Below are 14,327 nucleotides of genomic sequence, written 5' to 3' on the forward strand. Positions count from 1 at the left end.
TTAATTTGTATTTTTTTTATAAACAAATCACGCGCTTTTACGTGTGTATTAGATGCGTGTTTCCGATACCACCGAAATACGTAGACTGGAGTCCGCTTTAATGGTGGTTCAAATGTTCCAGTCACACTTCACTTTGCATACAATGCACACTGGAGTCCTGTGAGAGTTCATCCATGGAGGATTCTAAAATGAAATAAGAATCGAAAATGTGTTGAATTAGAAATTATTTGAAGAACATATAGACGGCTGAGTGAAAGATCAACCTATCTCGGCAGCCAGTTCAAAAACGTTCTATCTCGGAAAATTTTTTAAAAATGCACTATTTCAGAATTTGGTTCAAAACGTCCTATCTCAGCTGCCAATTCACATTTTCAACATATTTTCAATATATTTTCAGTTGGGATAGAACGTTTTTCAATCAAATTCTTAAACAGGGCATTCTTCCACCAAATTCTGAAATGAGACGTTCTTGAAAAGTTTTCTGAAATTTTTTTGTTGGCGGTGTTATGCATTTTCCTCTAAATTAAACAAATTTTCGAACATTTTACGTATGGAAAAAAGATAGACACCATCTAAAAAAAAATGCCAAAAATTAACGGTATTTTGTAGCCTAAAACTTGTACTTTATTTAATTAGAATTGAGTACCTAGGCTTTAAAACTGCATACCCAAAAATGTTCTAAACTTCTGAATAGAAAATGTGAAATTTTGAAAATTTTTATTTTTTTTTAATTTTTGTACAAAGTTACAAATTTGGATTTATATGGTTTTGTAATAGAGAGAACTATGTTTTTATAAAAAAATAATTAAAATTAAATAATAAAAATAAGTAGCAAAACTTGGCAATATATACGATTTATTTGAACGAAAATTACGGAAATAGTCCCAAAAAGAAAATATCTAAAGCTGAGAAGTAATTTTTATAAAAAAACAAAACCGACTTCAATTCTTGAGTAAAATATTGAAGAGTACCATTAATTTCTTAGACTTTGTTAGAATTTCTGAGACCGACTCCAAGGTACCACCTTTCCCCATCGGTTTACGCGGTCCAAAGTTATGCGGTAACACATCCATAAAAAAAATATTCCGACGAATTGATAACCTACTCCTTTTTTTTAAACTCGGTTAAAATGTAGCTTGAAAATAGCCACTGAAAACCTGTTGCTAATTTAAGTTTCGAAGAATAAAGCAAAATCCCCTGTTCATGTTATTGACCATTATGGGCGCCCGGTGTATAAGTTTCATAACCAAACTACGGAAACCAACCAACTTCGGACACCCAAAATTACTGAGTGAAATCAAAAAGGGGGCTTAGAAGCCAGATGTTATGCTAATATGGTACTCCAAAACACAAACATTTATACGTTCTCTGACTAGGATAATATTCAGGCCTAACAGCGGCAGACTATAGCATACCCATCTACACCGCTGGTTCAAAGATAGAGAAAGGAACTTTTAGCACCTTTTAATCTGCCAACGACTGCAACGTCTCGCATGCTGAGATTCATGCTATAGTGAAGACAGCCAGTCTTTTTACTAAATGGAACGGGGTACGCAAATATCGTGACCCATTGGCAACAGTGGGCGCTCTCAACGAGACTATATACTATTTTTCCAAACATTGTTGATGAGGTGGCTAGGTATGGCTCTGAGATGCCAATAAACAAGGCAGAGAACTATAAATGACCGGCGTGCGTTTAATAACACTTATAAGAAAAACATTTGAATACACTAAAGCCAGATACATAAATGACTTGGGTATGGACTGTACGAGATTATTGTCAGGTCTCAACGCCATTATGACTGTGATTTTGTTGGAAAAGACGGAAGATCTTCTGAAACTTAAGAAATCTGTAGCTTGAACCTTTACCAGCGTCATCACAGGATATATACTGTGCGATGTTCCAGCGATGGCGAATACCAACGAGTCAAGAGACTGGCATATATAACGGGCCTGCTTAATTTAATTTGGGACAGCAAGTGGTTCACTGGTTTAATGCCTTCGTTATTATTTTCTTCTTCTTTCTATGGAGTTTGGGGAAGCACTCACAAGGGACAGCTATGTCTTTGAGTGAAAGTATGGATCTTTCCAAACACGGCCTTCTAACCTGGCCTAACTTAGTAGGCCACTAAGCCTCAAGTAATTAATTTCTTGGTTTTAATAATATAATATAATTTAATAATATGCGATTATACACACTTTTAGTCATTTTATTAAATTTGCTTTTCAGTAACTCACCATGTGACGGATATAATCCCTTCGAATTGCCGTTCATGTGCATAGGATTTTGGGCGTTATTCTGAAATGAATACGTTAACTGCAGGTTAATGTGGCGGGCAAATGAGCTTCCTTCGGGTTCACGCACTGTAAATGAATAAAAATTAAGATAGTTAATAGCATGTTTGTGAATTTTATCTAATGTAGTACAAGGGTATTTTAGACTTAGCGTAAGCCTAAAAGGTAATACGTTCAACATGCTTTGAAAGACAGCAGGGAAGCTAACTCGTGGGGAATTCCACGATTTGCGTGGAATTTCAGTTTACGTGGGGTATTGGGGAATGTTTGTGGGGAATTTCAGGAACAGCAAAAACTTTGGCAAACAAATTCTAAAACAAAAATTTTTAGACACTTTGCACTTGCACACTGTTGTCTGTATATAAGTCCCGCACATTTTAGCGGGAAAACGGATCGTCAAAGTATCCGGAAATGGAATCCGTAAACGGACAAAAATCCGCACTATATCCACTTTTTGTCCTTTTTCGGATCGGTTTTCGGATTTTTTGCTGGCTGGTATATGAACTTTTAGATCGCATAAAAGTACTCTTTCAAAATTATAGATCTTTAAGCGAATCTTCTCCCAATATTCAATTTTTTTTTTGTAGAAAAAGGAGTCAATAGTTTTAAATTTCTACAATTCTTGCTACTACTATTTTTTAATAGCTTCCCGTGGCGCCTTAACAAGGTTGTATCATTTGCGGTGCCAAGTAGGCCGCTGTCATCCAACCGTTCCACTTAATTTTGTAAAATATTCAGTGGATTATACATACAAAACCGCCTAAGACGCAGCATGAGAAAGCGAAGATTTTCACATATTCCAATATAGCCAATCGCCAATGGACAATAAACCTGGCGCCATACCATTACGAGCGGCAACCTAAAAGTTAATTTGGGTTTCTAATTCTCGCGGAAAGTATGGTGAATGTAGGCACATGGTGACACTAAATAGCTACCCAGTAGAGAAATTCACAATAAGTGAAATACAGTTATTAATTGGCAGCTAGGGAAGAAATTCAGGTGTATACACAGAGAAAAAACTAACTAATAAAATAGATATCTATATCGTTTTTCCTCAAAAAGACATACGTATTAATAAAATCTATAAGAATTTTCACATAAAATCAATAAGCAGTATATGGAATTCTCTTTGTTTTTTTTTTCTGTATACTAGAAAGTTTCCATAGCAACGATTCAGTTCGGAAGTGCGAATTGGGGTGGTAGGTCTGCTCTTATTACAGGCTGTACCAAAACTCCCAACGGAAATTGGCTGCTGCCTCTAATTTCCTACAGGGTTCTTGGCTGCATTCAGTAGAGTCTATCTTCTATTACATTTAGGCGCATGCATGTATAGGTATGCAGATTAGTATTTGCATATTAGGCAGAAAAAGTGAAAAAAATTTCGGAGCGAGCTACTACTTGAAATGTAATAACTACCAAAAAATATGCGCAATAAGTGCTCAAATATGTATGTAGGTATGTACATACAAATGTACACCGGCTCGTATTCAATGCACTTATAATCATAAAACCGGCTGTTAGCTAAGCTATGGGGCTAAGTGCTTTGCATAGGCGCATGCGCACAATTCTCATCTAAGCAAACAACACCCATACTAAATATTTATTTATGCAGCAACTATGACTACAACTACAACTACAACAACTACTTACTTTTATTCTTACCAGCATGAATATGTTTTTTTTGTCGCGCTCTCGAATTTTGAAACCAAACTTGCGTTACACGCTTACTAAGACCGGTCACCGATGCGATGCGCTCCAAATCCTGCCCATCCGGATTGCTGTCGATCTGAAAGTTGGCTTGCAGCACCTGTAACTGTTCCTCGGTGAAGGTGGTACGCACACGTTTCGTTTTACTTTTGTGATAACCATCACCATCACAGCCATCTGATTTGTTGTGGTTGGGTGCATCGGTGGGGGGGCGGGGGAGAGATGATATTGTGTAGGTGTAGTAGAACGTAGCGCCAGTACGTTTTATAATCAAGGTAATCGATAGAGTTATCAACAGCGTCAGCGCCAATGCCGAAAAGTGTAGTGACCGAGTGCGGATTAACGGTAAAAGAAAGAGATAAGCAATAAAATAGTATTGTTAGTATGTAATGTTATGATTTGATTGCAAGTATTTAATAAAGGTGACTTAAACTTATTTCTAACTTATTTTCTGTCTAGCTGCGTTTGGATTTCATTTAAGTTTTTAGCAGTCGCGAAGTTTTGTGAAAGTCTGCTTTATTAGGCTAAATACTTATCCAGCTGGTGGAGCCATCCGGCAGTTGAATTTTCGTAACAAGTTGCGAAAGGTGGGGTGTCACAAACCCTATTGAAATAAAGCCTTTTACTCTCAAGTACCACGACTTTCACTAAAATTTCTTTAATATTTTTAAAAATTAAGGTAATGATTAGCAATAAAAATATGTCACGTTTTTTTTTTATTAAAGCCACTTAGAAACCGCTTTCAACTGTACTGATGTTAGAACAGGCACTAAGAAAATTACGATGCTGTGGTTTATTTCGGGCACTTGTCAGATGGCGGGTTAAGGAGCCCTAAATACGCTTGCAATTAAAAGTCATTTTAAAGTTGATAGCAAAAAGGCCACTACTCAGATGGCAGTCACTAGTTCCTATAATTGAAAAAAAATCTAACCCTCCCTTGCATTTTTTTTTTATATTTACTATGTTATTAGTGGGCCTTAATACTCCTCTAAGATAACCATCGTCCTCGTTCCTTGTTTGGGGAACATAACTTCTGTGTGAGGTCCAATGTCGCCAGCGAAGTAAAGTGTCTTGGTCTGCTTCTGGACAATAAACTTTTGTGGAGGACTTACATATATTCACGCGGCCACGTCCACGGCTACGAATAGAAGCAAGCAGCTGGTAAGTTCTGGAGATGTAGTCCAAAGATCCTGAGATGGATATTCTCTCAGAAAACTTCAAAAAACTGACGAAAGCACTGGAGATAATTCTCGATCTAGAGCCGCTACATCTCGCCAAATAGCAGACCACACAGGTCTTCCTATATTAAACTTCGTCTTGGATAATGGAAAAGCGAGGATTTCAGCTTCCACTAGTCCTCGTCTACAGAGATGATATAGCCATGGAAAAGCAACCTAGAATAGAGATGGATATATCCGAGCTAGCACTCTGCAGTGGTATACAGACGGCGGTTGAACCCCAGAAGGCAGACAAACATGACACCAGTATGAAGCTAAGTATTTGTGTCTATTGGGGAAATTGCCAAGCATTTTGTCATTGCCATTAGTCTGTGTTCAGTTTCTACTCAGGTTACCAAAGACGGACCACGAAGTAAAGCAAGGTCGCTACATTGAAACTCCAATCAGTCGAAATAGTACCTGTTTCTGGCATGTTTTCATTTCTTACAAATTTTTATGTAAGAAAAGACCTCACATGATCTCCATGAAAATCTATTTTGGATGAACCGCAGGCAAACCAGACCGAATAGATCAAAAGAGAAAATAAAACTTGAAATGACTTTACGGTACGGAGTTATCTGCACTCTTACCCTCTCCTTCGGCTGCGAACAAGCAGACTTGAAGGCAGGTCTTGACGTGTCTGAAAGGAGGCTAAGCAAAATTGCCAAACCTGGGGTAGTGAGCAGCCGCAAGTGACCGTAACCGTCAATGCTTAGCGCTATGACGCCAATACCCTTCTGGCCTGGATTTGAAGATGCCACACAGCGCGGTCAGTTATGGCTCTATTGACCGAGAATTTCTCAAAACAAAGTAGTCAATTTTTTTTTTACGAAACAATTGTTTGAATAATAATTTCAACTCATTCTAAGCACTAAGCACTAGATATGCATTTTAGAGTCCTCAGAGAAAATAATCACCCGAAAGTAGCATTAAGCGTTTAAGCCCAAAATGATCACATAGCCATCAAACTTACAATCAAAATGACACCGAAACAAGTGACATAAAGCCAACACTTTCAGACTTTTGTAAACCTCAATGTGGGCCTATTACAAGCAACTGTACACAAATATGCTAAACGCTTGTGGCACAGGACGATAAGCTGCGCTATTAAGTAGGATTGCACATACATATGTACATACATAAATGCATGTAAAAGTTTTGTATGGCCGGAAAGTGTACAAAACATGACCGAATGCCTACAAAGATGACATAAACTGTCCAGCACTTTGCACAGATGTAAGTCAGTGGCTGGCTCCAGCAAAAGTATTTTTTTTTTGTTCTTCTGATGAATGTTGCTTTTGTTTGTGCTTGTCTAAAAGCCATGCACTTGCATGCGATTTAGGGCTTAAAAGTGAATAGCGCGCAAACGCAAAAGTGCGTTAAGGTGGAGAGGACGCACACATGCATAGTACATAAATATAAACATATGTATGTGTGTACGTTGCCTTTTTGGCCAGAATACTTAAGCACTACCGAGCCCATGTTGCTTTTACAGTATTTAAGTGCAAAAGCCATGGCTAGTTGATGGGCTGCTGTTTCATAGAACATACAGAACTTATACACATGTACATATGTATGTATGTATGTACACATAAAAATGCATTTGAGTACTAAAAACTCTTTGTAGGTACATATGTACGCTTGTTTGTGACGTCACATTTGTCATGTCATGCGTTGTTTTGACACTGCTTTTACAGCCAACCGAAGAAATGAGACCAACAACTTACATAGTACACACGAGCGTTAATACATATATGTATAAATATTACGTACGGTACAAATGCTTTTCTATAACGATGTACTTCTACAATCTAGCTACATCCACATCTTTCTACACATGTTGGCCATGTAAGGACATTACTCTCCTACATATGTATGTACATATGTACGCTACAGTCAAGCTCTCTGCATCCTAAATATTGATGTTAGCCTCTGATGTTGCTGTTCTGTTTGTATGTACAACATGGCTGAAATGTTCCAATGTTTTTATGCCGCAACAAAAGCCACTGCCACCCACCAACCTAAACCCAATTACCAGCTCGTACATGTTTTCAGTCTGCTGCCAGTTTTTACCCATCCGGTGGCAGTTGCTATTCAACGCATTCACATCCAAATCGTCACGGCTACCGTTTGCGATTTTTGAATTGTTTCGTTTTCGTTTGATTTTTAAGTGTTAAATTCTTGTGCGTATGAGTGTATGTATAGCCGCTTTTGCAAAAAGATAAGTATATACATATGTACATTAGACTGCATCACCAAAAAAAGTTGCGGTTTGTTTCTTTCAAAAAATGTTGCACTACACCGGTGCAAAATCTGTTTGGTGTTACACTCAACCCTGTAGAATGGCATGTTTTTGCTTTTTTGGCCTTGTCTAGCTCGCGCATTTCATTATATTGTCGTTTTAAGCAACCATCTGATTTTCAGGGCAACCATCTCCCCTTACAAAGCTTCAAAGGACAAAGAATGTACCCTTTTTGCCTAAAAAAAGAGTGTGACATTTTAACAAACGAACACAAAATTTTCCCTTCGTTTGCCTCTAATTTAGAATCAAACACGAAAAGAGAGAAGGCACAGGCTACATTTTTTAGTAGAAACGAAATCACCATATGTATATTTGAAGACGTCCACCAAAACATTTCGGAAAAATAAATTAAGATTAACGTGAACTGGACCGATTTGAAAATTCCTCCAAAAATTAAGTTTTTTTTATTAATAAAAATAGTTTCTTAAAGAACTCTTTTATAAAAATCAACTCATTAACGTCCCAACTTTTGTTTTCAAATACCAACACATCTGAATTCAACTTGGAATGACACTCGTTCATCCTATCTTTCTCTTTAATGAGTTTATTAGCAAAGAAATAAAAAATGCGAAAAAATACCTTTCCAATAATATCTCACAAGTCTAAATCGAAATAGTTTTGGTCCCGTTATTCAAGTTTTTCTTATACCAATCTTTGAAAAAAGTTTAAAAACAGCATCAAAAATCTCATTATTATGATTGCGTTGAAATTTTTTTTACATTTTTTTAAATATTTTTATTCAGATTTTTTAAGCTTAAACTATTTTTTCAATTGATGGGATTTTTTTTTCAAAAAAATCTTTAAGAAACTATTTTTATCTATTCTTAAAAATAACTCCAATTTCGGAGGTATTTTCAAATCAGTCCAGCTCGCGTAAATCGTAATATTTTTCCGAAATATTTTGGTGGAAGCCTTAAAATATAGTAGATTTTATAATTCTAATGGAAACACAGTACCAATTTTTTTTGTATGGGGCGTGATGCAGCCTAATGTACATATGATTGTGCCGATGTGCTCTGCTCTGTGCGAACCCTTGTCTTTTCTTAAACTAAGTCCGTTCACTAATCGTTATATGACTTGCTGTAGTCTGCATTGGCAAGTTGCCTGTTCATTATAGATCGACGAAGAAGTACTAGTTAGCGACCTCCGTAAGGTATATGTATTTCAGAGAAATCTACGTAGCGGCTAAGAGGATACTCACGCCGTTTCTGTGTAAATTTGGTGTTCGAATTGTACTGAAATAGAGACTTCGACGCCGAATACTGTCATTCCCACAGCAGACGAGCGTCTCGCTACAATCCGCATCAAAGCTGATGCTATAAGATCTCGCTGATTTGCGCAACGCTCCGACAGAAGATAAGGATCGAGGAGTCCAAAGATTTCTTCTATGAGCGCTGTAAACATACCAAAGAGAGCTGCCTTCCGTTTTGCCGAGCCCCGGGATAGGACAGAAAGGAATTTTTGATAGATTTTGCCCGGACTAGAATCATGGTTGTTTTCAGCATTGGGCATGCTTCCAATGCTTAGGACATACATATGACTTGGACCTCTATACTGATGCAGCCATGATAAGCACACATAAGGAATGCAAGGAAAGCTCAATTTCGAAAGGTGCAATCACAACAGAAGGCCAGCTTATTCGCCGCTCGACTCCCACGCGTGATGTCAACAAGCCGACATATGAGGTACCGCCGCTTAATCTAAGAGAATTTCTTGAATCTGAGAGACCAACCCTTCATAGAAAACTAGATAAGTTGAATTCCTTACCTCTAGAAGGACGGACAGGGATCCTTTGACCCATATTTTTATTAAAAGTTCATAATATTTAATTTAAAAGCAATCTTATCTTATTTTGTTGACTCTTTTCAAATTTAAATAAATACTGCAACTAGCTAAAAAGACGGTTAGGGGTCATTTGACTCTAATGGCAAACATTTATGTACAGTGGCGGTCAAAAATGGATGAATGGTGTTTCGTTTTTAATATTTACAATATGCATGCTTTAACAAAAACGATATAAATTACACTTTCAAACTTTATACAGAATTTAGAAAAATTCCACAAGTTTTTATCTAAATTTCGAGCTTTTTAAACAGAATTTTTAGATTTTTTTTAGTTTTTTTTTCATATAAATAGCGAAATTTAGGAAAACTGACGTTGCCTTTTTTATTTTTATTTTTTGCAAACGGTCTTGCGCATGTTCTCCATAAGAAATTCAGATTTATATGGAAAAAAGTGCAAAACGCAGTCAACAAAAAAAAAAGTTATTAAAAACCAATGCGATTTTTTTAGCCGCTCAAAACTTGCACATCTTTTACTAGAATTTTATAAGCTTTTTAACTGCATATCCAAAAAATTTCTAAACATTCTGTATAAAGTTTGAAAGTGTGATTTATACAGTTTTTGGTAAAGCATGAACCATGTTTAAAAAAATAAAAATAAAAAATAAAAATTTTGCTTGAAAAACATTGTAAATGTTAAAAACGAAACATCCATTTGTGACCGCCACTGTATACTAAATTTTGTTTGTTAATTAAATAAGAAAATAAAATTAAAATTTAAATTTTATGTTGTTTTTAGAAGTAATCAACATTTTTAATTAAAAATTATAACTTCAAGGCTGCCGATGATACAGGCTATCTAGTGTTAATGCGCAGATTTTGATAAGCGGGCTTGTTTTTTGCTAAAACCAGAATACGAAAATGAAAATTAAATATGTTTAAATGAATAAACTATTTTAGATTCAAATTATAAGTTTTTTTTTGTTTGTCAAATGACGCCTGTCCTCCTCTCAAGTTATGTCGATTTTTCAGTCTTCCTAGAGTTAAACTACATTACAAGTATCTTCCTTGACCTCCTAGCAACTAACCCCAAAAAACGAAAACCACTTACCGTCACTTGATGTGGTGCCACCCTCGACCGTTTCCAGGTAATGCGCCTTACACAGCACCCGATCATCGATCAGAGCAAATTGTTCGCCGGTGGAGAGTTGTCGTCCGCATTGATCGCACGCGAAACACGCCAAATGGAAGACGAGATCGCGGGCGCGTCGTACCCAATCCGAGGCGGATATGCCACGACAGCATTTTGAACATTTCGCGCCGAAGTGTCTAAAGAGGAGGAGAAGAAATACAAAAAAAAAAATTATATAAAATTTGTAAGAGGGGGAAAAATTTATGGTTAAGAAAAAAAATCAAAAAGTAGATTAAGTGCAGCCTACACTAAGGCGCTATCATCAGGATTATCTGCAATGTACGCGCATAAGTGTGTTTGGTTAAGAATCATAAGCAGTTACACTTTATATATGTATGTATGTATGTATATAATGTCTAAGTGGATATATATAGAAGAGTATGTGCGCCTGTGGGTATTTACGTTTGTATGTTTTTGCATGTGTGGTGGTGGCGTGTTAGTGAATTTGATAAAGCGTCAAATCATGTCACAGCATTCAAATCAGGGCGACGCGGCGCGGTGGACGTGCAAAGTGCGCGCGCACTTGTCGCCGGAAGTGGGTGAAGGAGCGGTGTTAGGTGTGCATAGATAGATATGTTTTCACTGTGGACTTTACACTCATAGCATAAAAATCCCCCTACGCTCCATAGTACACATCTAACTACATACTTTATTGATTTCTGCCTTCAACAGTATGTTTGTTTTTGCCCTTTGTACGCCTCGTCACACTTGACACTTTTCGAAATGAGTTTGCATTTTATAATGTGGCGATCTCAATCGATCGGATGGTATACTCCGCCGCTAGATATATGTATGTACATACATATTTCTACCTAAAGGTAAGCGGCGTAGTCATTCGCATTGGCGACATGTGCACCAACCATCGAATCTGATGTGTATCTTAGAGATACACATACATACATAAAATGAAAACGTAAAACGAAAAATAACAATATTTATATCGCTGTGTGTTATTCTTAGAGTTGAACGCTTATTTAGTGTGGCTGGCACGTTTGTGTTTCCACAACAACGTAACATCGGCGGATATCAGCAGTAAGTCATTGCGACAACAACACAGCCAACTTAAAATTCTTAACTTGAAAAATAAATATTTTTACAACAGCATCAGTCATTTTCATAACTTCTCTTTCGGTGCTCGTAACAACAACAACAACAACAAGTACGTGAATGCTTTAAGAGTTGATTTGGCCCTGTAGACATTTCGGATGCTATCCATATGCGTTCGTACATACCTACGTATGTATGTATGTATGTACCCTTGTGGTCAGCTGATTAAGTCAAGCGACATTTTGACTAGGTATGGCTATTTTTATTTTGTTTATTTTTTGTTTTTGTTTTTAATAAAATTCTAGCACTTACCTAACCTGCCCCACATAAATCCACATTTCAAACTTCGAACCAAAGTTATGAAAATTCAACAAACTTTAATATTTGCACACGAAAATTTTAAACTTTTTATTTAAAATTTTTAGAAAAATTTTGGGTATGCATAAATTTGGGTATGGTATAAAGTGCAAATTTCAAACCGTTAGAAAATCGCGTTAATTTTTAATATTTTTTTTCGCTGACGGTGTTGTGAATTTTCTTCCATATAAAGTATGCTTGACAGTTTCGTTTGTATGGAAGAAAATGCCTAGCACCACCAGCAAAAAAAAAAATTATTTAAAAAATATAATGAGCTAAAAAACTGCATTCCAAAATAAAATAATTCAAAACAAAAAGTGAAAAAAATTTTTTTGGTGCAAATGTTAAGGTTTGTTGAATTTTCATAATTTTTGTACGAAGTTTGAAATGTGGATTTATATGGCGCTGGTTAGATAAAGTGCTAAAACTTTTATAAAAAAATATAAACACTAAATAAACAAAAGAAAAATAGCCAAACCTAGTCAAAATGTCACTTGACTTAATCAGCTGACCGCAAGTGTATGTACAAATTGTAACCAACTGGTCCATTGGGGACATTGCTGCTGTAAAGTCAGCAACAGCGGAGACACCAGCAGCAGACTTTGGGGACACCTTACGCGCGACGCGATTGTACAAACTCATGCCACTCAATGGAATTGAAAATTCAAAGTGACAGTAGGATAGATAGTGTGTGAAAAAAAACATGAAAAATATAGTTAAGTAAACACGCTTAAATTACAAATAAGAGAATAAAATGCAGGCAAATCAAGTGAAGTGTTAAATCGAAGCCAAAATCTATTTTATACACATTTCTAACATTGTTTATATATTTCGTATTTTTTTTTTTTTATTCGCACCCAAGTATTTAAGTACACATAGATACCAAATTTTGCCCCATATTATGTTTTCTCTGCACTTTTTCATTATCTATTTTATGTCTTTCTTCGCGTTTTATTTATCTTTAAGCTTAAAGTGTTGAATCAAATGCTCCAAGCAGCTTTATATACAAGAAAAGCTTAGAAAACATTTTCATTTCGAATGTTTTGCTTCAATTTTACGCTAGGAAGTGTGGGAAAATATTTTTTCGACACCTGAGCATATTTGTGTTTTGTGTTTTATTTTTTTTTTGTTTTACTGGGGCATAAATACAAACGCATACAAACAATTTGGTGTAAGCGTGATCGTACGCGTAAATTTTTCAAGTCAGTTACGAAAATATGTTAGCCGTATTTAAAAACTAGGCAAATTATTTATACATACATATTTATGTAACTACTAGGGCAATTGGCTCGGTTAATGTTTTTTTTTTGTTGATATCGGATATCTATAGGCGATTTTTGAAATTTTGATTTTTCGAATATCGAATAAACCGGTCTTTTTTTATCGAGCAAACGAATTTTTTTGTTTCATTTCATACAAATCCTGACACCTCAATAAAAGTTTTGAGTTTTTCGAAGTTGTCAAGGTGTTTTCCAGTTTAAGGAAAACTCCTAAATTATTTTAAAATTATATCCTACGTGGTTTTTGGATGAACAATATATCGAGCCCTTACCGACAAAAAGGTGTAAGCGACATTTTTGTCAAAATTTCGCTTCAGCAAATTTGTGTATTTCTCTGAAAGTATATATATAACTGCAGCGTTTTGTACCGCAGAATCTTTAGAAATCAAAAAACTAAAAAAAAAATAAAAACCCTAAATAAAAAGTGACTTAATATTTTTTGTATGCAATTTCCTAAGCTAACTACTTTTTTTTTAATGAGCGTTAACAAGATTTTCGCAAAAAATCCGTTTTTGTGGCCTTTTACTTCTCTAGCGACATTTGAATCAAGAGGGTCTGTGCAGAAAAGCTTTTTATGGCCCCTCGGATCTTAAGATGTACCAGATGACTCTTTTATTTCCCGTTGATTAAGAATCGTTCCAATGGTATAATAAAATCCCGTGGGGCATATTTTTTGGAAAATCCCCACTCCTTAAATTGCCAGCTGACATTCGAATTAGAGATAGGCACGCGACTAAATATTCAATCCCGATGCCGCCCACTTCGAAATTCAATATTTAAGTCCCGAAACCGCCCATCTCGATGTTTTTCTGAATTATACTGCGGATCACGTGAGCACCGATATCTATCACTAAAAAAACTTCACATGTCTTTCAAATTAATTTGCGGGTTTAATCGAGAGTGTCGGGAAATGATTTTGGTCTCGTCCCGCCCGCAAAATTTCTAAATACCTTCCCGATACCGCCTATCCCGGCGATTTTTAAATCAGTACCGTCGGTCCCGCCCATCTCTAATTCGAATACTTTTTCGGAATTAATGATGCCATTCGAACATATTTTTGATAAAAACTTCCCATTTGAATTTAACTGCATATTTGCATTTTGAGCGAAAAAAAATGTTGTACACAAAAATTTTGATTTAAAAAAAATC

The 14,327-nt window shown here is 36.0% G+C and overlaps 1 protein-coding gene across 1 annotated transcript; it reads right to left on the reverse strand.

The window, feature by feature from the left end:
• Positions 1-95: 95 nt before the first annotated feature.
• LOC118753641 (LIM/homeobox protein Awh-like) lies at positions 96-11,879 on the reverse strand. Its single transcript, XM_036488515.1, has 5 exons — positions 11,854-11,879; positions 10,414-10,631; positions 3,946-4,179; positions 2,239-2,364; positions 96-183 (listed from the first exon to the last, which is right to left on the reverse strand). Exons 1-5 carry the CDS (start codon positions 11,877-11,879, stop codon positions 122-124), a joined length of 666 nt encoding a protein of 221 aa, XP_036344408.1. The 3' UTR covers positions 96-121.
• Positions 11,880-14,327: the final 2,448 nt, after the last annotated feature.

The sequence above is a fragment of the Rhagoletis pomonella genome, unplaced genomic scaffold (assembly GCF_013731165.1).
Source record: "Rhagoletis pomonella isolate Grant_MI unplaced genomic scaffold, Rhpom_1.0 Rhpom_scaffold_02694, whole genome shotgun sequence".
NCBI classification, from domain to species: Eukaryota; Metazoa; Arthropoda; class Insecta; order Diptera; family Tephritidae; genus Rhagoletis; species Rhagoletis pomonella.